This window comes from Pavona decussata, unplaced genomic scaffold (genome assembly GCF_977016875.1).
Source record: "Pavona decussata unplaced genomic scaffold, jaPavDecu1.1 SCAFFOLD_130, whole genome shotgun sequence".
NCBI classification, from domain to species: domain Eukaryota; kingdom Metazoa; phylum Cnidaria; class Anthozoa; order Scleractinia; family Agariciidae; genus Pavona; species Pavona decussata.
The window spans coordinates 3,014,563-3,038,887 of record NW_028145544.1 but is presented as its reverse complement, the minus strand read 5'-3'; the positions used below and the strand labels follow the sequence as shown (position 1 = coordinate 3,038,887).

The 24,325-nt window shown below is 38.2% G+C and overlaps 1 protein-coding gene and 1 long non-coding RNA gene across 12 annotated transcripts in view; one reads left to right on the top strand and one right to left on the bottom strand.

Annotated features, from left to right (window-relative positions):
- The window catches only part of LOC146468692 (uncharacterized), a 44,562-nt gene that overhangs the window by 6,716 nt on the left and 13,521 nt on the right, over positions 1-24,325 (bottom strand). The gene's annotated exons all lie outside the window — the stretch shown is intronic.
- Positions 1,728-24,092, top strand: LOC146468694 (uncharacterized). 10 transcript variants are annotated; one of them, XM_085124494.1, is made up of 5 exons: positions 1,728-1,860; positions 14,284-15,027; positions 17,788-18,104; positions 19,481-20,148; positions 22,008-24,092. In XM_085124494.1, the coding sequence occupies exons 2-5, from the start codon at positions 14,497-14,499 to the stop codon at positions 22,964-22,966; spliced, it is 2,475 nt and encodes an 824-aa protein (XP_084980620.1). In that variant the 5' UTR covers positions 1,728-1,860; positions 14,284-14,496; the 3' UTR covers positions 22,967-24,092. The 10 variants fall into 10 exon arrangements, with proteins under 10 accessions (XP_084980620.1, XP_084980616.1, XP_084980614.1 ...); XM_085124490.1 differs by lacking the exon at positions 1,728-1,860 and adding an exon at positions 6,052-6,191; XM_085124488.1 differs by lacking the exon at positions 1,728-1,860 and adding an exon at positions 9,153-9,309.

Sequence of the window (24,325 nt, the reverse complement as noted above, 5' to 3'; positions counted from 1 at the left end):
CACTTTGTCACGTGATCTGAAAGGATCACGTGATAAAAAGTGAGATGAAAGCCGTGTTTTTACACTTCATTTCGCTGACGAAGCTTCTGCGATAGAAGCGAAAGTTTCAAATCTAAAACCTTTTTCCCCGAAGAAAAGAATTTACACACCTTAATTTACATCCCGGAGATAAGAATGAATTTTGCCGCTCAAATAGTGACAGTGTTTTGGCAGGTTGAAGGCTTTCATGATCACTCGTTTTGTAATGTTATGTCTGATGACTAGAGTACCGCTGACAAACACGCGTAGGAAGTGTATTACTGGGATTAACTTTAAACAACAGTCATCAACCCACAGCTTGCTTGCATTGAACTCTATCAAAGTACAGTTGAAAACTTCCTACTGCGCAAAACTACTCGCTTGCACCACAGGGAAATACCCATTAATTGCTTTCATTTGAATGGTCACAGCCGGTTTGGGATTTTATCCACAGACTCCAAAGTTAGAATCATCTTGTGCATAATAAGCAACACCACAGGAAAGTACTGCTCAGTAGCTTTCATTTGAATGACCACACTTTAGGATTTTTTCAACAGACTCCAAAGTTAGAATCATCTTGTACAGCATAATAAACAGCACCACAGGAAAGTATTCCTCAGCAGCTTTCATTTGAATGGTCACAGTTTGGGATTTTATCCACAGACTGAAAACTAAGAACCACCTTGTACAGCATAATAAACAGTACCACAGAAAAGTACTGCTCAGTAGCTTTCATTTGAATGGTCACAATTTAGGATTTTGACGACAGATTCAAACAGTAGAACCACGTTACATTCGCTTAGAAAAGGAATTAACCTAAAAAATGCGATTTTATTCACACAATGTAACTTTAATAATCTTCACGTTGCTTAATTGGACATTTTCAGTTGTTTGTAGTTTTTCCTCGGTAAATAGAACCAGGCTAAAAGACAATATGCTTTGCACATCGTATGTCGATAAACAGACGGGAAACCACAAGCGTTTATTTGCCTTACTAGTTCCTCGGAACACACTAAATGTTTTGAGATTATATCTCTATTTTTGGATCGAGTTTTTTTTTAAGACTAAAGCTTCAACTTTCAGATCCAAGCCACGTGTCATGTTGAGTCTGTCAACGATATCTTAAAGAAAGTGTGGTGGCCATTCAAATTTAAGCTACTGAGCAGTACTTTCCTGTGGTGCTTTTTATTATGCTGTACAAGGTGGATCTAACTATTGAGTGTGTGCTGTTTGTTATGCTGTAAAAGTTAGTTCTAACTTTTGAATCGGTGGCTGGAGAGATGCATTAGCAAGAATGCAATTTCGAATTTTTTATGGTATATACCTGAAACAGGAAGACAATTCCTAATGTTTATTTCTTAATGAAAAAAAAAAAAAACACCCGCACACGTGGGCAAAATTTTGAACTCTTATCACGGTCGTCACTCCAACAACATTTAATTTTAAAGTGTATTTATCTGCGAGTTTAATTATCGTTAACTGAGTCTGTGTGTTAGGGACAACATCCATCTGAGGCCTGCGATACGATTCGCTGGACTTATAATTGCTTGGCAGTGCAATATTGCGATTTACTTTGCTCCGTCTGTATTAACTTTCCGTTCATGATTGTCAGTTATTTTTGTTATCAACCTCTTAGGTGACTGACAAGCTATATTAATTCCACCATAGCTTATGCTAATACATGCTCTCTATTTTTCCTGCAGCAATTAGGCCCAAATGTCGATCAGTGTAATTTTGCAGTTCAATACTGAGTAGAGGATTCCACGGTAATCAATAATTGATACTTCTCTCTGATGACTGTGGCCATCATCGTTAAAAAAGACTCCTTCCAAGCCTATAAAGGTAAACTTCAACCTTAAATAGCTTGCTTTTCCATACATTTTACATCATTGAATCGAGTAATATGTATTACATATAATTTATATTTAAGGCTCGAATCGGATAAAACGTGTACTGATCCAAGCCTCTCCATTTACCATTTTCGGTTTGACCAAACGACAGAATTTTTATATTAAAAGACCCAACAATTGTTTTTAACACGAAAGGGTGCGTTTACTGTATTTAGTTAACTACACAATCTTCTCCGTTTACCTGGAATGTTCCGAGAACAAATGCGAAATCAACAACAAATGACTGGAGGTTTCATGATTTAAAATGGCGTGCATGGAATTTTACCTTTTTTTAGCTTTTGTCAAAGGTTTCATCTTTTAAGCAGAAATATATGCGTTAGAAACCTGAAATCCGCCGTATTGAATTAACTCCTTAGGCGACTGCAAGATTTGCATACATTTACTTTAAGTATAAACATCACACGAAAGATATATATATCCTTTAGGGTCACAAAAAAACGTTAACAAAAAATGTGTTCACTCGTATTTCAACTGAACCGTCTCAGAATTCATTTTATAAGTTCAAGATCGGCGACATAGACATTATGCACCCATAAGCTTCCGAAAACCATGTTGTTTATCAAATAGAACTTGAGGTTGTTCCTTATTGTCAAAATTGAGCTTTAACATTGCGAAAAGGCAATGTTTATTTTCTGCAGTTATGGCAAATGTGTTCTTGTGTAGTGCTATTAGGAGAAAAACTTGGTGAACTTAAATTTTGTAAAATCACGATTGACTTTCTTCAACTGTGTATACGGTAAATGATAGCTGTTCACGAATATTCGGCCCTGGCCCTATACAGCAGTTTTCTAGGGAAAAAGCGCAGTAAATAATTTATGTATTTTCCCGTCAAAAGGTTTTGTTTCTCGTCGTGTGTAAAATACTTAGAATTTTGGGAAGAGCTACCATTTTAAAGGAAATTATGTCATTTTTTTTTTACTTTGGGATATGAGCATAAGCAAAAAGAGCGTTTGTTTTCCCGAAAAATCAATATTCATATCTTGAAAATTTAATTGAAGTTCAAAGATATTAAAAAGTCGGAACTCTGCGTAAATTGAAAATTTACATGTGTCATTTGTAGACGGCCTTACCATAATAAACGATATGTTGAAGAGCATTCCACTTTTGAAAAACTATTAGATATTAATTTACACAGATTCTCGATATTGGCAACAATTTCTCTGTTTTGTCTTCGCACGTTACAGTAAATCAACTTTGAAACCAATCAAAATTGGTGTTTTGTTTTACCTCCAGTGAAGAAAGAAATGATACAGAACCACTTAATATAATGCTATAGCAAACTCAAGGCCAAAAGGCTTTCATTTCAAAAGACCATTATGGAAAACCGCGTAATGTAAGTTCAATTAATATCTGTTAATTGGACATTTTAACATTTGTCCTCTATCCCTTACTTCTACGAATATTTTAAAAAATAACTAAAGCTGCTAGTTTAATCTTGAGGTCAACTGGAAAGAAAGAGATTCGACAGCATAAAAAGGTTGTTTTTGAAATAAAAATATTCTGTGTATATGAAATCCCTTTCGAACGACAGCTTTCGTTTAAATTTTAATTCCGCTCTAAGGAAATGTTGCCAAAACAAAAGAGGCGAGAAAAACAGGACGCTACACTGTCAAACTGAAGACACAATTTATTTTACTCCGATGCTGTTCAAACAGAGAGCGCTTTCCATCGTATCAGTACAGCGTTTTTGTCTTTTTCAACTTATCACAGAAAAAAACAAAAAACAAAAAAGTTCATCAGAACGATATCTATATTCTCGCTGTCAAAGATGTACTTCCCATATCAGCCAACAAAGCTCATATTTATCATTCGTTGACAAAATTGAGTCTTACATGAACTCATAACCACTCGGCGTTTACCAGTTAAAATCTTCCACTTCTTGTTAAAATCCCTCGAGACTAGGAGGATTTCCTAAATGGATTGGTAGCAATTTCAGTATGAAAGTGAGAACGCTTAGGCGGCTGAGCTAAACTCTCTGTGACAATAACAAATGACAATAAATAATTGTCAAAACACAAGAGGCGAAAAAACAGGATGCTATCTCAGCCTTCAGATATTTTGGCTGTCAAACTGAAGAAAACACAATTTTGTCCCGACACTGTTTCAAGCAGATGACGCTTTTATCAATATTGCTTTTGTCTTTTTCAACTTATTACGAAAAAAAAAAAACATTCATCACGACGGCACCTATATTCACGCTGTTAAAGATCAAAGAATCCCTCGACACGAGTAGGATTTCCTTCATGGATCGGTAGCAATTTCAGTGTGAAAGTGAGAGAGTTTGCGTAGGCCAAGGGGGCGACCTGTATCATTTGCAATGTCTTACATGGTTGGTCGAGAGGACAAAAGAACGAACAACAGAACAATGCTCTCTACCCTAAAACCAATGCAGCTGTAGGTTATCAAGGTCCAATGAAAATAGAGCTTTTGAAGGGTGCAGGTAGCTGAAAAGGCCTATGCGTAAACTAATCACTCTTTGACAATGAGAACTCGTTTAGGCAGATGTGGTGGATTTTCAGAAGCTACCTTTGAGTTATTCATGAACTTATAGCGAAACAGTGGACTGGGAAAGCTGTCTTTTAATATACAGATGTTTAATAATATAAGGATTGATGTCTATATCAGTGTAAGAGTGAGAACGGCAGCGTAGTTAAATGCGTAAAACAAACTTCTCTGTGACAAAACGGACTCCTTGAGACAAGTGGTGGATTGTGAGAAGCTGCCTGTGCAGCCTCTTACACCTTCAATGAAAATATAGAGCGGAATAATTGTGTTATAATACACTCAACCACAGCATAAAATGACAATTATCTGAAGAAAAATGAGGGAATGTATGAGATTAAAAGTAAAATTTTCCTTATTATGTTGAAAATGTGGCCTTCCAAATAAGATAGTAATAACGACGAGGAAAACTTTGTGTAGGCAATTACCTGTAATATTTCCAACACGAGGGAAAGTTTTCATCCGATTTTCAAACTCCGAGAATGGTAATGGTATTTATATAGCGCATTTTTTATATACATATTCAAATGCGGTTTACATTACTTCAGTGCAAGGGTAAGATCGGACATCACTATATGGAGTGATTTTAAAAAAACGAGGCGCAGACAAGTTTTTTAACCAACCTCGAGATGCTTGGAAATCGGATTAAACACTCAATCGAGTGTTCGATATAGCTTCTCAAACCATTAATATTTCTTGGAGAAATTCAAAGCAAAATTTCACCAAGTTTTGAGTTTGAGAATTTTAATCAATTAAAATTTGCTTCTCTCTTTCTTACCACACAAAATTTTATCAGATTATATGTTAAATCACTAGTTGCTGTTTTAACACGCAGTCGTAAGATTGCGTGACAAATCGTGGTCCGCACCAGGCTTGTCCCCAGGTAATCCCTATTACCACGGTGTTCGCGCGAAACCTGGGACGGGAAAGGTTACTCGTCACCGCGTGAAGGTAGAATCCAGGCCAAGACGAGCCAGAAACGACTTTGGACTAGGCAATTCCGTCAAAAACAAAACTATTAAATGTGCAAGACAAATGTAAGAGACATTTTGTTGCTTCGTTTCAAAAAGGAGGTCTGCTATCAACGTAGGAAAAAATATTGAACAATCTGAATCTTAATCTTAAGCGCAGAATAATAAATTTAAAAATTTCGACAGCTGTATAACACTATACAGAATTTAATTCTAATTATCATAGTGATGCCTTTTGAAATCAGGTGCTGGTTATTCCTGTCTTTTCTGTGTTTAAATATGACTGATTTTGGCCAAACTATGCGCAGCGAGGGTGTACCAGTTTGTGTCAAGGATACACCTTTAGAAACTGACATTTCTTGATGCTTTCTAGAAACATCTTATCTACAAAGCAATATTACATGTTACGTAAATTCTAGATTTCTGAACGTAGTTTCAATTTTTATTCAAACAAGATGTTGAGCGCTTTGAAATTTTTGCTCGGTGTCTAGAAAATGTACCTCTGCAAAAGTCATGGAAATAAACTAAACGTGGTATAAACATTTTAAAGTTCTAGAATCTCGAACATCAATTAACAGACTTAAGATTCTATTCAAATTCAAATCATCTTAGCGGGCAGCTAGCCAACAAAAGCCGCCATTTTTGAGCGAAAAATACATTGTCCAACCTAAGGCAAGCTGTTAACACCGTGTCAAATACAAAACGTTACAAACCTGCTTTATGTTGATAACGTGCGCTTTGCGCAGGAAAAATCAGGAATACACAGCCAGAATTCGACACCAACAAAATGGTAAGTCGATTCTCCTCTTCTTTATTAATTTTCCCGGGCAGAAATTGCCCTCAAGGTAAGTTTTCGTACGTCGTTTAGTTGCTGCTGCTTACGAAAGCTAAATTTAATACGAAGTAACGAAAAATATCACCAGCGGGTCAAACGAAAATAAACGTCTAGTGCAATTCTAGAATAGATGATATACAGAAGAGGATCTGGAAATTGGGAAAATTCAAATAAGAAGCATGGATCTATATGGATTTGAGTGTGACGTTTATTTACAAAAATTCGGCCGAGTAAATTTAATCTCTTCGATCATTAATTCATGAATAGTCTCGTTTACTGCTCAGTACTATAAAGAGACTCGGAGCCTTAAAGCCCTTTACAATAAATTATCCGCGATCATCAGTAACGTTAAAACTGAGAAAACAATATTTTTGCAATAAATGTCCGCTTGCTATACTGCCAGTAAAAGCGAAAACATTGACTTCAATGAACGTACGTTTCAAGTGACCGCTTGCAGTCGTCTTTCCTTTTTATGCTTAAATCTCGAAAGCTAAAGCACTCTCTTTGCGTTTCCAAATCGCTACAAATAGAATATTTATTTTAAAAGAATAATACAGTTAAACAGTTTGTGGTATTACAATTAGGAGACCTGAGATGTGAATTGCGTCATGTTTACATTTCGGATCACTTTAGTATTCAGCGGGTTCCTTAGTCAAACACCCAGAGAAATACATGAAAGTACATCCTTATAAATATTTTATGACAATTCTGCGAGGTACTTTTGTAAAAAGAAAAATCAATGGTTTAAATGGTGTTAATGAGTTGCCAAATTCACAGTATATTTACACTTTTACGCAAAACCTGAGGTTGCTTGGAAATCTTAAAAAAAACCTGGGTTTCAGTTTAAACATATAAGGTGTTTTCTTTTGATAAATTCTGTATATTGTCGGTGGAACCAACAAAAGAACGATTCTGCAATTAAAGCACCAACTAAGCAGTGGCCCCACAATTTAGATCATGTCTCTTTACACGAGGAAATAAAATAAAATTAAGCGCACCACGAAGTCAATGGAAGTTTCGAGGTTTGAGGGTTTAAAAATCTCTCCTTAAGCCGTAATGAAACAAAGACAGGGCTATATTATTTGCATTTAATTAACAAGAATGAATGCTTGCAACTGCAAATATATTTTTGTAGTGTCTCATGATTCCTTCATTTCCAAGAAGGAATGACAAAATGCGAAATTGAGAGACGAATTGATATTTTAGAAGTTATTTTTTATAATTTTTAGCCTAATACTTAAATTTCAAGTCCGAACCCACTTTTCATTATACGGCGGAGCTAGTCCATCATGAAGAGAAGCATTCTGATTGGTCCGAATTTTGCTATACAGACCAGAAAGATAGACCGCTTACGAACTGATTGCAGTGAATTGTGTTTCGAATTATATGTTCAAAGCAAGACTGCATGCAGATATGATATGATATGATATGATATGATATGATATGATATGATATGATATGATATGATATGATATGATATGATATGATATGATATGATATGATATGATATGATATGATATGCGTACGATAAGATATGTATGCCGATATGCCATGCTGTGCCTAGGTCTCTCGTCTACAACTCTGGCAAAACGTTTGCAAAAGCAACGTGAAAAAAATGTTCGTACTCAGCTTTCGTCTTTGTAACGCGAGCTTACCAACAGACAAATGCTTTGTTACGGCAAATTTGCGTAAGAAACATTTGGCACTTGCAAAAAAATCCCAATATTATTCAACACATTGTAACACTGCCCAAATATGGTCATGCTGCACTGAACATTCGTCGTCCGTAGACAGCAGATATCCCTCGATATACCTAATTTCGTGTGTCGGGGAGAAAATGGCAAAATAAAGATCGTCTCCAGCTTTTCTGCACCAAATCTCTTTCTCAATCTTACGGAACATCCCCTGATTTTAGCCGATATCAGGCGATATTCCGCGCGATTTCGCAGGATAATTGTTAAATAACGACCGAACAAACTAGTTCAATAACGTATATTTACGGTATAATACACAATACAACAGGTATTCAGTCAGCTGCTGTTATTGACCAGGTGTCAAAAATATCTCAACGTTGGTAACCGCTGGATATAGTTATAAAATAGAATGGTCCTTCATAAATTACGATTAACGAACGTCTAAAGTAATGAGAACAGGAGAGAGTAACTATCTCTTTCAAAAAGTAGATTGACTCCCTGCAGGTGGTTGTTAAAAAATTAGACGTGTGCACTAAGCCGGTACGATAGAGAATGTTATATTCCGCTATTATGTCATTTCACCAAATAAGGTCAAGAGAACGCGCAAAATATACTGATAGACAGCTGGATAGACAGAAAATGCCGGGTGTATTTCATCGCTCTTACCAGAAAAGAGAAGCCAAAATAACGAAATCTTTTCGTAGTGGAATAATAAATCTCTTATTCGATGGTTTTACATATAATACGCACAGACACTTTGCTCGGAAAAACACTCCACAACTCGCAAAATATCCGCGCGTATTATATATAAAATTATCGAATAAGATGTATATATTAACTACCAGTAATATTCTCGACTTCCAGAGTTTCGTTTAAAGCAGTTAATGTAAATGAGACTCAGATTGCGTCATGTTAGTTAAATCGTCAATTACTGAAGCCATTAGAGTAAAACTCCATCAATGGGATGACGTTAAACCTTTAAGACAAACCACAAAACACGTTTCAAAAATATCACGTTCACCGCTCAAAATAGTTTTTTCTTATCAACTAAAACGGGGAATAAATAACAAGATTTTGTCACATGCGCGTTGTCAAAACCAAAACACTCTTATCTCGTCAATCATTACAAAAACAAAGAGTAAAATAAGCCAATCATGATTCAAGGGATTCAACGGCTACCAAAAAATGGTAAACTAAAACGCACGCAAGCAAGCACAGGCTTTACTGCCATTCACTTTGAAGTCGTTACAGCTGGTTGCAAGAAGGAGTTTGAAACAATTTCTGAGCTCAGCCGGCCAAGTTAAAACCAAAGAGATGAATAATTCCAGAAGTAAATTGGAAATACTTTATCAGTCGAGGAAATCCAATTTATGATGAAGGTGAGTGATTTTCACTGAGAAGAATACAGCTTCTTGCAAAGCGAAGTCAGCCTTATTTACTGGAATTTGTATTTTTAAATAAAACATACGATTCCAAACCAAATTCAAATTGAAAACGTCTGAACGATTCACATAAGCCGACATGGCTCACTCCACCAATTGCAATCAAGGATTTGTTCTTTTGCGTTCTTGGATGGAACAGAAAATCTATTTCAGATCGAAAATCGGAACTGAAAATGACTCTACTTTCAACTCACTTTACTTGTTTTGAAAGAATTATGTGTATCAATAAGCACTCACAAACCAGCTGTTTTCAAAGAGATTGTCTTGAAGAAACACGCGCCATTTTGAAAATGTAGGCAAGCATGGCACGAAATTCGGTGTTGATTTTCGGAAAAACGAATATAATTTTGACATCAAAGAATACTTGAATTTTAACCTAAAGATCAATGGCAAAAAAAATTCTTCAGGCAAAATTCTGTGAGTAAGTACTTAGTAACTGCATAAATTTGCATGTAAATTCAGTTTCCTACTAACCTTTGAAACGACGGTTTTACAAGCTGCGAAAATGTATCAAAAATAAGGTACGATTACACGTTTTCTTCCTCAACTACGTATATATTCTCAGACTTCACGAGAGTATTCTATTACCCAGCATTCTAAATTCCTAATTCCTACTTTGTTCAGATTTCTAAACTTACGGGAAATATTTAATATCGGATGTCAGGCATTTCCCTTATAAACATTGTATTTTGAGGCGAGCTTGCCTTGTTTCCAATATGGCGGCGTTTAGCGCGAAATGCATTGACCTGCTTCTGAAAGACATCAACTTTGCCTAAACTTACCTGTAATGTTTGCAATCACTTATAACATAAATTAAATATTAGATAGGTACTGATCATGAATTAGGCAACAGTTTATGTCAATCAAATGTTCTAAAATAAGAATAATTTCAGACACCTTTTTCTGTTTTTAATTTCTGCTTCGAAAAATTGGTGAACACACAGCTCTGTAGGAAAGTGCACGTAGAGTATAATTCAATAGATAACAAGAAAGTACTGCTCGGTAGCTTTCACTTGAATGGTCACACTTAAATTGGATTCACCCAGTCTCAATTGTTACAACCACCTTGTACAGCATAATAAACAGCACCACAGGAAAGTACTGCTCAGTAGCTTTCATTTGAATGGTCACACTTTAGGATTTCATCCACAGATTCAAAAGTTAGAACCACCTTGTACAGCATAATAAACAGCACCACAGGAAAGTACTGCTCAGTAGCTTTCATTTGAATGGTCACACTTTAGGATTTCATCCACAGACTCAAAAGCTAGAACCACCTTGTACAGCATAATAAACAGCACCACAGGAAAGTACTGCTCAGTATAGCTTTCCTTTGAATGGTCACACTATGGGATTTTATCCACAGTCTCGGTAATTAGAAGCACAAGAAAGTATGCTTTCATTTGAATGGTAACACTTTTGGGATGTTATCAACAGATTTTTTTTAGCTTAAAACCACCTTGTAAAGTAAAATAAACAGCGCTTCAAGAAATGTAACATGGCATGACTGAACGTGCGAAAAAGGGGTAATAAAATATTCATACTAAGCGTTTAAAATAACGAACTGTAATTTTACGTTAAGAGCGCATTGTTTGCTTTCAACACTAACTAATGGTCACGAATTTGAAAATACCACAAGCGGAAGCCATAAATTACTTTCGAGTTTATAAGAAAACTTTACAGATATAATGGTAACCAATGTTAAAACTTGTTTTCAGAAAAGTCCTCCGGGCAGTTGCCTTAGGTTTTGTTTTGTTTTTTCTCCTTCCACTTCAATGAGTATCCTTTGAAAGTTTCTCAAAACATCGATAAACGGTCAACACTACAGAAACGCTAAAAAAATTGCTTAAAAGCTCTCATCTAAATTTACAAGGTCAAAGTTAGAACGTCGTAAAGCATAATTCTAACAGCACCACAAGAAAGTACTCCTCAACATCTTTTTTGTTTGAATGGTTTCCCTTAATCCACAAACTCCAATTCAAAGTTCCATTTGCATCACACGACTAATAAGCTGGTCTAGACACTAAGAGCCTTTTGAAAACAAAGCAAACAAACAACTATCCAGGCAATTAAACTAGTGTCACGTAATACCACACACAGAAATCGCTGAGTTGATGTCACCTTCAACTGAACTCATCAAATCCACTGGGCACGTTCACAAAAAGCGGTAAATTAATTGCAGAAAAGATCTTTGTAAAGTTAAAATGATGCTCATCCTGACGCACGTGGGCAAACAATGGCGATTTCGTCAGAACCTTGAACTGACCAATCAAGTTGCTGACTTAATGGGAACGAATGAAAAGTTTATATCACTGTAATGTTTTAAAACAAATACAGGAAGTTAGAGGGTCATAAATGTCATCAGATTATTCTAGCGATTTCTATAGCCGAGGCTTAGTTATATTGTGCTTTTCAATTCCGTTTATCAACGGGACATGTGTAGTCAGCAAGATCACGTTTCGGTAAGCAACACTTGTCACGATCCTATCGTAAAACAGATAAAGAGAGGAAGATAGTTCTCAACCGGGCATGAACGAACAAAGCAGCTCCAAATGTCAACTTTTAAGAGGTACCTGTCTCTGTCTGTTGTAATTATTTACATTTTGGAAGTGTTATGCCTAAAAGTGGTTGGCGACTAATATTCATTATACAGGAAACACTCCCCCCTTTACCCAGGAATATAAATGCGATGAACTTGCATACAAAAAGGGAGGGAGAGGGTAGTAATACTGCAGGCTGCTTTAAACAAGTTTTTGGAGTTAACACTGAGAAAGCAACATGGGCGTTGAATATCGCGGTATACCAGCAAACTTTTTCAGATACATCTTCCAAATTTTGCCTAAAGTTTACGCGAAATCTAGAGGCTACACTGTGTTTTCTTATTCCGCGACCTTCGTCACATTCTTGGAAAAGACGTAAAAACTGAAAAACAAATGTCTTGTTTTTTATTGCAGTTTACTGTACGTAACATATATTATCTCGACCATGACTACCTGAAAAAAAAAGGATTGTACTGTAGTGGTATTAGCAAAAAGTAATTGGGAGCACTTAATTTATTTGCCGTAAACGGTATGGAATGAGAACGAATTTAAATAATGTAAACCGTCCGTGTTAAAAAAGATAAGTGTGCTTTACCTCACTATTGTTTAAGAACGACGCTAAATTCCGGCTTTTTGGGATTAATTTATTATTATTCATACGGCTAGCTTATCAACCTATGCAAGCCGTTTAAAACCACCACCAAACAGATCGACACAGGAAAATTTACGATCGATATCTTAAGATATCAGACTCATCAGTAAAAGGCTATAGAAAAAAATCGAGGCCTACGTGATATTATGAATGCATATCAATATCAGAAAAACGACACAGACGTCAGCTTGGGGGCATCTTCCACGAAACAAAGACATTTTCACTGAGACGTGCTAACATTTACCGACAGTGATGAAACGTGCTTGCAAAACGATAGCAAAATGGCGCAATAGCTTCTGCGAGAGAAACGGTGTGAACATTGAAGTCCTCAAGGAAATTTTAACACAACCTTTTTTTGCCGCCCGTCGCGTTTTTAAATGCGCCGAGGCGCTCTAATGGCGAGCGTAATCGGTAAACTGTGAATTTCCGTGGACAGTTTGCATCTAATTTTTTTAATATCCTTTTGTCTCTAATGTCCTTTCAGGCTCTAAACCATAAGCGTAAGTCGGTGTACAAATAATGGCAAATACTCTTGCCTTAAATTTAATGAGGGGCTTTGGCAATTATCCACAATGTACCATTAAGTCGTTACTTATTGATCACAAATTTTAATTCCAGGCAAGGCCTTTTCGTTTTGGCGATAATCCCATTCACTCTATTTTTTGTTTTTCCGATCTCTTTCCCCACACAAATTGCGTTAATTTTGGCAGCTTTCAAAAGAAGAATCTATCTAATTAATTTCTCTCCTTGCATTAGGCAAATAAACCTGGAAAAAAAAAGTTACTCTACGCAAAACTGCTTTAACACGCTGCAAGACGGCTAAATGCCAACGAAAAAAAAAAAACAAACAAAAAATATTATTATAATTATTATTAAGAAAAACCTTGAAAGCCAGACTTTGAATTCCCGTTTCAATGGTAAACCTCAGTGGATACGACATTTGTTTTTACGGGCGCGGTAGTCAATTAGCCCGGTAGGTAGTTGCATTGTTGTTTAAAACAGCTCAAAAGCCGAGGCGATTTTCGTGTATTTAAGCATTTACTTTGCATATCTCGCGCAACGCAATTTCGAAAGCGAATGTTAGTCTTTCACGACAGCGCGCGCGCCATTTTAATAACTACTGGGAAAATATCGGCATCAACATCAAGGCGAGGAAATAATTACATCGATTTGCGAACCAAAACAAAGTAAGCCACTTTGAATATCTTGATTATTTTACGGCAGTGTAGTTTTATTTGATTTTAGCATTCATTACGTCCCTGTATGTTACTTTGGCTGCGCAAATGTCAAGCGCACGCTTTCACGTAAACTTTTATCAGCCTTAATGATTCTAGCAGTCGGGGTTTTCAACTGGTTTTCATTCTTTAGTAGCAATTTGTAAACAATCCATTGTCTAAAAACCATTTCTTCAATCCAATATTTGCGCGGCCATGAATTTATTAGAATAGTCGACTTTTCAAAACTAGCCTACAGACACGTACAATAGCGTTAAAACTCGCCGAAGACAATCTTGATGTTTCTTCCTTTCACTTATCCCTCGACAAAAAGGTCTCCTGGAGATGGTACGATCATCTTTGAACAATCCAAATTTTCCGCCGCTAATGAAATTATCAGGCAAGAATCTAAGCTACTGCTAAGCGTGATATCACCTGCTCTCTATGTTCTGCAGTGCAAATGAAACCGCCTTTAAAGTGCTGCTTTTAATCTTATATCCTATAGGGTGACTACAGCAAGTGAATTCAAGCCTAGCTTCCCGGGGATCTGACCTCAGAAAAGAGCAAGGTGGAGACAACTCTCATCGGCCGATTCATCGACCGAAAGGATAACCCAAACAAAATCGCAAAAGAAGCAAATGAGAAAGCGACCTCTTGTTATAGCACTTCAAGTCGATCGCTAAATCCCAGTAACATTTAAAAAGAAGAGCGTTTCGTCATGGATTTTGAAGGGACATCGCAATGTGAAGCGTCCGACAAATCAAGAATTCTCATAAACGTTGGTGGATGTCGTCATGAAACACACGTTTCTACGCTCAAGAACATCCCAGACACAAGACTTTACTGGATCGCCGAGAACGTTTCGTCGGATAGCTCAGGAAAACGTGAATTTTTCTACGACCGGCACCCAGGCGCGTTTGCGCAAATTTTAAACTACTACCGGACTGGAAGGCTTCATTATCCCACGGACATGTGCGGCCCTATGTTCGAGGAAGAGCTGATGTTCTGGGGAATCGACGAAAAGCAAATGGAGCCATGTTGTTGGGCGACTTATACAAAGCATCGCGAGGCGGAAGAGAACTTAAAAGCCTTCGTGGGGCCTGGCTTCGAAGATCTCAAACAAGGAGACCTTGAGAGGTCTTCTTCTGACATTTCAGGAATCAACGACCGTAAGGATAATTTCTGGAAGAGAATACAACCAAAAATATGGAACATAATGGACGAACCGCATTCTTCTCAGCTAGCGAAGGTAAACTAGAATATTTACTGACACAATTGAGTAAAGCTCAACATGGTGCAATTGTTAAATCACATCTTAACATTTGCACGTTTGTGGTTCGTATTTTTTAATAAAATTTATTTAGTGGTTTCGCTTATGACCAAGAAAATACCCGCGACTCCTCAAAAATCAAGTTACGCTATTGACGACAAATTCAATTAAAATTAAAACGCTGTTTTCTATATCTCCGTCCAAATTCAGTTTTTAGGAAATAGGGCTCTTGAAATATTATCAACGCCACAGGGCATCTTCACTTCATCAGAATCATTTATGCCACGTAATTTAGTCCCCCGAAGGCAAAATCCATCCATCATTCAATTATTTTATCTGTTTCTCAGTTGCGTTCAAAGTTGCAGATTTGTTCCATTACGGACGCTTGGCCGAACTGATCGAACTCAGTCATAATTTTTAGTGATGTTACCTCATTTAAAAATTCGATCTCTCAGAAAATCTTAGTCTCTACTTGAAGATTGTCTTTATTTTGCGCAGCACCGCCACAAAAGAGCAAGCGGTATTTTTTTGCCAATCACTTTCAAACAAGCATTTTAAAATTGAACAACAAACAGAAGAGGTATGTTTAGTGTGATTCTGTTGACATTTTCGGCCGCCGAGTAAAGGAACCCACCGCTAAAGTATCGCTCAACGTGCCATATTGCACTCTCTCGGTTGAAATCAATAAATATTATCTTTTCCACCTCTGGCAATTTCGAGAAATGATAACGAAAAGCAAAGGACTTTATTTCGCGCGACGCGGTTGGGAAAATGATACGAACACAGCGCAAACGTTTTGATGTAATTCGGCGAGGAGACTTACCTACCACACACTAAATACAACAAAGAAAAAAAGGAGAATTATAAGCGTGAACAGCGCACTATCTGCAAGACAAAGCCTAGACTAATGAAGATCGCTTTTCGACAAAAATGAGCCTCTTTAAAAGCGCGACTAACTGAAATCGTTTATTAAATGCTATTGCAGAAATCCGGTCAAAACAACCTTCAATTCTAACAACGTATGGAAGGTCGGTTGCTCGACAAACGAATGTGATCAACTAAAAACATGGCGGATATCTTTCCAATTAAGTTCCACTAATTGAATTCGTGTGAAGAAAGAAACGTATTCCTTAGCCAATCACATTGCTGGATGAAGCAGGTGCATGTGACGTCATTAAACGAAATCGACGTTATTTTAAATTGCTTTGTGTTGAGCTGTTTGCGAAGAAGACACATCGCTTAGTGACCTTTTGTTGCCACTAACAAGTTCGCAAAATTATGATGCGTTCAATGGAAAAATATTGTTTTCGTTTCACGCTTTCGCTTTGCAGACTGCTTCAGCTCAAAAGTGAAAATCCAAGACTTGATTATGCAAATTTCCTGAATAATACAAACAATGCGAAACGAAAGTAATGCTCAGTAGCTTTCATTTGAAAGGTGGCACTTCATTCACAGGCTCAAAAGTAACAATCACCTTGCACAGCCATAATCAGCATAATAAACGGTACCACAACAAAGTAGTGTTTATTGTTTATCCTTTGAATATTCACACTTTAGGATTTTATCCACAGACTCCGAAGTTAGAATCACCTTGTGCCGCATAATAAACAGCACCACAGGAGAGTACTGCTCAGTAGCTTTCATTTGAATGGTCACACTTTAGGATTTCATCTACAGACTCAAAAGTTAAAATCACCCTGTACATCAGCATAATAAACAGCACCACAGGAAAGTAATGCTCAGTAGCTTTCATTTGAATGGTCACACTTTAGGATTTCATCCACAGACTGAAAAGTTAGAACCACCCTGTACAGCATAATAAACAGCACCATACGAAAGTACTGCTCAGTAGCTTTCATTTGAATGGTTGACCTTAGAATTTCATCCACAGACTGAAAAGTTAGACCCACCTTCTACAGCATAATAAACAGCACCATACGAACGTACTGCTCAGTAGCTTTCATTAGAATGGTCACACTTTAGGATTTCAGCCACAGACTCAAAAGTTAGAACCACCTTGTACAGCATAATAAACAGCACCACAGGAAAGTACTGCACAGCAGCTTTCATTTGAATGGTTACACTTTAGAATTTCATACACAGACTCAAAAGTTAGAATCACCTTGTACAGCATAATAAACAGCACCACAGGAAAGTAATGCTCAGTAGCTTTCATTTGAATGGTTGCACTTTAGAATTTCATCCACAGGCTAAAAAGTTAGAACCACCTTCTACAGCATAATAAACAGCACCATACGAAAGTATTACTCAGTAGCTTTCATTAGAATGGTCACACTTTAGGATTTTAGCCACAGACTCAAAAGTTAGAATCACCCTGTACAGCATAATAAACAGCACCACAGGAAAGTACTGCTCAGTAGCTTTCATTAGAATGGTCACACTTTAGGATTTTAGCCACAGACTCAAAAGTTAGAACCACCTTGTACAGCATAATAAACAGCACCACAGGAAAGTACTGCTCAGTAGCTTTCATTAGAATGGTCACACTTTAGGATTTTAGCCACAGACTCAAAAGTTAGAACCACCTTGTACAGCATAATAAACAGCACCACAGGAAAGTACTGCTCAGTAACTTTCTATTTCTAGACAGACTTGCCCCTAAAGGCCTGTGTCATTCGCGAAATCTTTCACATTATACCATCGAAAGCATTGTAAGATAAGTAGTAAGTGCGTTTTATTGACACCAAATACTGAAAATTTTCTCTGTTTCCTCCACAGGTCGTATCATATCTCTCTTGTTTCTTCATCAGTCTGTCTATTGCCGCATTTTGCGCCTCCACTCTGCCAGGAATTCGCAAAGAAGGAGAAATCATGGGAAATCCCCACGGACTGAAAATTCTTGAAATCGTCTGCAGCAGCTTTTTCACACTAGAATTTCTAATCAGAGTGATTTTCTGTCCGACAAAGCTCGAATTCTTCGAGAAGCCCATGAACTGGATCGATCTGATATCGATTTTACCATTCTATGTTTCTTATTTCTACGATGACTACAAAGTGAAAATGTTTCTGGTCATTCGGGTACTGAGGCTGTTCAGGTATGGCATAGAATAAAGGACAACGAAGTATTTAGTAACCCGGTAAAACAAACACAGACGGCCATAAGCTACAAACGTTAGGATTTCAAGCACAGACCCAAAAGTCAGACCCACCTCGTGCAGCATAATAAACAGCACTACAGGAAAGTACTGCTCAGTAGCTTTTATTTGACTGGTCACACTTTAGGATTTCATACACAGACACAAAATTTATAACCACCTTGTGCAGCGTAATAAACAGCACCACACGAAAGTACTGCTCAGTAGCTTTCGTTTGAATAGTCACACTTTAGGATGTCATCAACAGACTCAAATTTAGAATCGCTTTGTTACAGCATAATAAAAATCCCCACAGGAAAGTACTGCTCAGTAGCTTTCGCTTCAACGGTCACATTTTAGGATTTTATCCACAGGCTCAAAGACATATTCAAAAGCATATTCACTTTGTTACAGCATGAGAAACAGCACCTCAAGAAAGTACTACTCAGCAGTTTTCATTTGACGCACCAAACTTTACGATTCCCACCTTATACGACGAAGCCAACAACACCACAGGAAACTATTGCCCTGTATCTTTCAATTAAACGCCATAATTAAGGATTTCAATCACAGACTCAAAGTGTATAACACCTTGTTCAGCATGATAAGAGGCAAAAGTCACTAGATCAATCGATAATCGACGACCACAGACCGAAGTTTCATCATGCCACTTGACATCGGCATTTGACAAAAGTCGACGAGATAATCCTGACTCTGTTATGGTGTGCTACCTTTTTATTTGCTGTTCTTTAACCCTTAAAACACTTACAGTCATCGGCATCAAATTTCTCCTTGGTCTGGCCCTATTTACACCGAAATTTCCTGTTTAAGTATTCCAACTATGTTTCTTTTTTCTTCGCTCCATTTTTCTCTGTTTCTCTCGCAGTCTCCCCACTGAATCACTTCCCTTCCGGCAGAGATGTTCCCTCTGGATGCTTAAAATCGATTTTGTAATAGACCATTTCCGAGTTACTTTGAACCTCATTATGAAAGCGAGGCTAAGTGCAAAGGTTTCTTATGAAAATTAGTTTTCATTCATATGCAAACAAAACTGGCAGTAGTTTAGTAGTAAGAGCCTATAGCTCGTATAAGCTGCAATGGTATCTCTGTAGGTATCCTCGCCATATGTGTCTCTCTCTATTGTTATTTATTTATCTTTTATATTTTAATATATATTTATCTTGTAACGATGTGTAATGATAGTGGCAAAAAAAATTAACTGAAAACTGAACTAATTTTCATATGGAAAGTTTTGCACTTAGCCTGGCTTTCATAGTGAGGTTCACAGCAAATTGGAAATGGCCTATTGACTTTGGTATAAAACTTTCTTTTTTCAGGTTTGTAAAGCTGTCGTACGGTCTTCAAATCATGATTCACACACTCAAGGCCAGTTCACACGAGCTTGTTCTCCTCCTACTTATCCTTCTAATCCCAGTAGTAATGTTCTCCAGCATCGTCTACTACATTGAAATCATGATTAACCACCAATCAGTATTCAGCTCCGTCCCGCAATCCTTTTGGTGGTGCCTCATTACCATGACAACCGTGGGATACGGTGATCTCACCCCCCAAACGTGGCCGGGGAAAATCATCGGCGGAGCATGCGCCGTTTGCGGAGTGCTGATCGTCGCCTTGCCAATTTCTGTAATCGGCAGCAACTTCAGCTTGTACTATGCGCATGCGCAAGCCAGGCTTAAACTTCCCATGAAGCAACACCGTTTGGTGCTTGGCGGTGTGCCGGGATTGTTGACAAAACATCAGGAGCTCAGCTCTCGTAGGAAGAAAAAGTCCGCCGCTGTCCCAAGTCTCCCGGACGCAGACATGAGCATGATAACCCAGCGAACCTCGCTCCGATCTTCAATGCCCCATAGTCCTTTGCTGGAACTGCGCCGGATCTCATCCAACAAAAATGCGCATGACTCAGAAACAGAGCTGATTGGGGAAGACGACGACAGAAGCGTTTCGTCTCCCTTGTTGAGGCCCAGTCCACAGTTACAACCAAGGGGTAAGAAAAGAACATGACGTTTATGCAGTAATTTTGAGATAATTGTGCAACATGAACCTTGGCAGGCGAGCTTTGGACCTTCTGTTCTGTTTGTTCAAGATTTTTGTTTGATGTACAAGGCCACACAAGATTCTAGCTTTAAATTTAACCGTGCAGAAATAAATTTGACTTACCTTTTACCTTTACGTTGAAGAGGAGGCTGAAGCAATTTAAAATATCTCTATTCCAAAAGTAGACAATCGAAATATTCTCTTTGAATATATCATGAGACTGAGGAAGCTGACAAACTTGAATAGCTCGTACAGACAGACGCTAGTCGAGAGTTTCTAAGGCAGAGAGCGACTCGGAATAGCATTTTACTTATATTAAATGAGAATTTCCCCAGGTGAAGCATTTTTTCAATTGAGTGCCAAGAAAGGCTCACATTCGCTTCTTCACTGCGCATATCTCGTGTTTTGTGACTTGTTTAAAGTGCCCCTACTCCTTCAATTTGTTTTCTTTTGGTAGATTTCCATATCTGTGAAATTTTTTTTTAGAAATATTGAATCCTTTTTTTTTACGAGCGCTAAAAGTTACTGAAATTTTTAAATTTTTGCGCGTTTTAAGCCCCGCTGGACAACTTTTTGTGTCGTGGGCTCATTAGGAACGAGCCAATGAGAAGCGTCCAATATTTGACACTTTCTTAGCTGTGACGTAAGAAAAGGACACCAGAAGGATTCAGAAGGAATCTTATGCATGCTGATTCCTTTCTCTACATTTCGAGAGTTGCTGCATCCAAAAACCACACATTTTTCAACTATTTTCCCTGTTTACAATTGAAGCATTACCGCAAATATTCGGTTTTTGCATGATGTCCTTTCCTTACGTCACGCTCCATATTTGGCCGAGTGGGGGACTAATGCGAACGATAGGTGAAAATATCGACAAGACTGCCTTCACTTCTAGCGCTCGTAAAAAAAAGGATTCAATATTTCTCAATTTTTTTTTCGAAAATTAGTTCTTGAAAGATATGGAAATCTACCAAAAGAAAACAAATTGAAGGGTTAGGGGCACTTTAAATGTTCACCATCTAATTCAGAACTTAACTCTACAGCAATCATGACCTCTTTTCACGCGTTTCTTCCTGCTTGACTTCGGCTACATGCACGTGCTTCGATTTCTTTATGGTTTGTTCTGTTATTCGCGTCCGTTCTGGTTTGATTTTGTTTCAGTCCCAAGTGTTGTAATAATGTCCCCACAAATTCTCGTGGACGGAGAGACACATCTGGGCCCAGTTGTTCAAAGTCCGATTAAGCTAACCCTAAGTTAACGTGAACTTTGATTCGAGTATATTTACTAATCCATAAGGAATCGTCCAAAAGATTTTTGTCCCTAAGTTTACCTTAGACTTTTCTTTACCATTTTTAATGAGCGAGACGAAAACCTCGGCTAACTTTTAATCGTTGATTAGCGTTAATCGGCTTTCGAACAACCGGGCCCTGAAGATTAACTGAGAGGGCTTTCCATTTGCCAGCCAGACCGGCCAGTCTGTAAATCGGATGAGTCATTTTGAAGGGATGGTGCTGCAAAATCTTGAAAAATAATCACTCCGAAAATGGTACGTGCTATTTTGAAGAGATTCGAAGGACTACGATAAAACTCATCTTTCAAATTGGTACATTCCTTTTTCACTAACTGCATTTAAAATGGATTTTTTAACATCTACCGACCTTTTTTTTATTTTATTTTATTTATTTATTTTAGAGTGGTCTAAATTGCTCAGTACTGAGTGACAGACCTACCCGGTAAATAAATAAATTGAAAACGCCCTACATAACTGACAATCACTCATTCATTGTCCTGTTTACGTCACGTTTTAGGGGCAGCGGACAAAGTGGTGTTCAGTTCAAGACGAAGACCAAGAAGAACATCCGGGACATTAGTTTCACCTAAATCCGTCCCAGGGGAGGTTGAACCAACGGATGAAAAAGAGCTGCAGCAAGATATTCAGCATGCGCTGCCAAAAGAATTGTCACGTGTCGAGCAGGGAGCCGCAAAACCATGCAACAATAAGCCTGGATCGTATGCGACTCCTCAGCCACTGCAGCCAGAGTTAAATGTGGAAAATACCCTGTGCGGAGCGCGCTCCCCTGTTGGGAACCAACGCGCTGAAATGGACATTGGAAGTCCATTCCAAGCCCAACTGGATTCTGTTAATCCTTTTGGCAATTCTGAAAAAGACAATATGCGTACAAAGTGTTTTTTTCAAGGGACAAATTCTCCCGGGCCCACAGAAAAGTGCTCTCCGGTAATGATGAATGGAGACCTTGGCTCATCATGTTCCTCGAAAAGGCCCTCTCTGGAGTCAGAAAAAGAGTCCTCTGAGGAAATCAACAGCAGTCAGTTACAGCCTGAAGAGCTTCCACTTAGAAAACGAAAATCTCTATCGGATTCCCTCTTGTGTAGAGTTTCACAAAATGACATTCCAACGCAGAACGGTGATCTAGTTAACGGTACACCGTCAGATCAAAATGTACACAGGGTACGCTGCGCGGGGGAGCCAAAGAGAAAATGTTCTCCTAATGTCGAGCGAAAACAGAACTATTCCAAGCAAAACGGATCACCTTTCTCCCATAAGAAGGCATTGCATAATAATGAACCTAGCAGTAAACATAGCGATGAGGAGATAAACAATCAACGCAACCGGACTACGACACACCCATGTTATGATCCGTCGGATTTGCCAAAAGGCAGGCGACGAAACGCCGCTTGCACGGTGACTATTTTGTCTCCTAAAGACAGAGCAAGCGAAAATGACTTCTTGGAGACCAAGATTTAGCAAAGGACAGGGTGGGAGGGGATAGATAAAAGGCTTATCTTAACAGCCGTGCGTTGACCTCGCAAAAGAATGTTTCAATACTGAGCAAACATTGAAGTTGAAGACGCGAGTAAAAGACGTTTCTTGTAGACAAAGATTAACAAGAGAGAAGCCTCTTTACTTTAATCTGGTGGCAAGAACAGATAAATATATTTTGTGGTTTTGCGCCATTCTCACAACAGGATGCATATAGCAGCATGAGTAGCTGAATTGTATAACTCATTTAAAGAGAAAGGAAAAGGAAACACTTGTAATATCATTGAAACAGAGTAGTAGAAAGAAACGGCTGAGTTGGACCTTGCACTATTGGTCACCGTACGGTTTAGTTAAAGATCATTTGGCGGCAAAGTTACATACCAAAAAGAACACCGCATTGCTCTTTGCAAAACACGAACACCGTCAAGGAAAGTACTGCACAGAAACTTTCATTTCGTTAGTCACACTTTCGCCGAATTTCATCCACGGGCTCAAAATTAAGAACCACCTTGTATAGCATAACAAACAGCACCACAGGAAAGTACTACTCAGTAGCTTTCATTTGAATGGTCACTCTTTAGGATTTAATCCGCAGACTTAAAACTTAGAACCACCTTGTGCAGCGTAAAGCCTGGTTTACACGTACGACGCAAGCATAAGAATAAGCACAAGCACAAGCACAAGGATGTTTACACGTGCGATAAGCATAAGCATAACGTGACATACGCAAGCGCAGAAGCAAACAAATTTGGCGAAATCGCGCAGCCGGGCTGCCTTTTGGCGCGAGATTTGATTCCAACATGGCGGAAAATGGCAACGCATGAGTAACTAGATTGTACGCTGACAACTTGTCACTGTTTTTCAGTTTCCTTTCCTTGCGCTTATGCTTATGCTTGCGTCGTCCCGGTTTACACGTACAACGCAACGACGCAAGCATAAGCACAAGCACAAGAGAAAGGAAATCGTTCCATTCTCTTGTGCTTGTGCTTATGCTTGCGTCGTTGCGTCGTACGTGTAAACCAGGACGACGCAAGCATAAGCACAAGCGCAAGCACAAGGCGCTTATGCTGGCGTCGCACCGGTTTACACGTAGGTTTCTTGTGCTTATGTTTGTGCTTATGCTTGCGTCGTACGTGTAAACCAGGCTTAATAGGCCATTTTCATGATGGCGTCATTTTACTACAACTACCAGAATTCATTTCGTTTTCCTTTTCAAATGCAAATTTTGTAATCCCAGTGGAGAGCAAAGAACAATAGCTCTAATAAGCATGAGAAAAGAAAAACCCGAAGGATTCTGGTAGTTGCAGTAAAATGACGCCATAGTGAAAATGTCCTATAAATAGC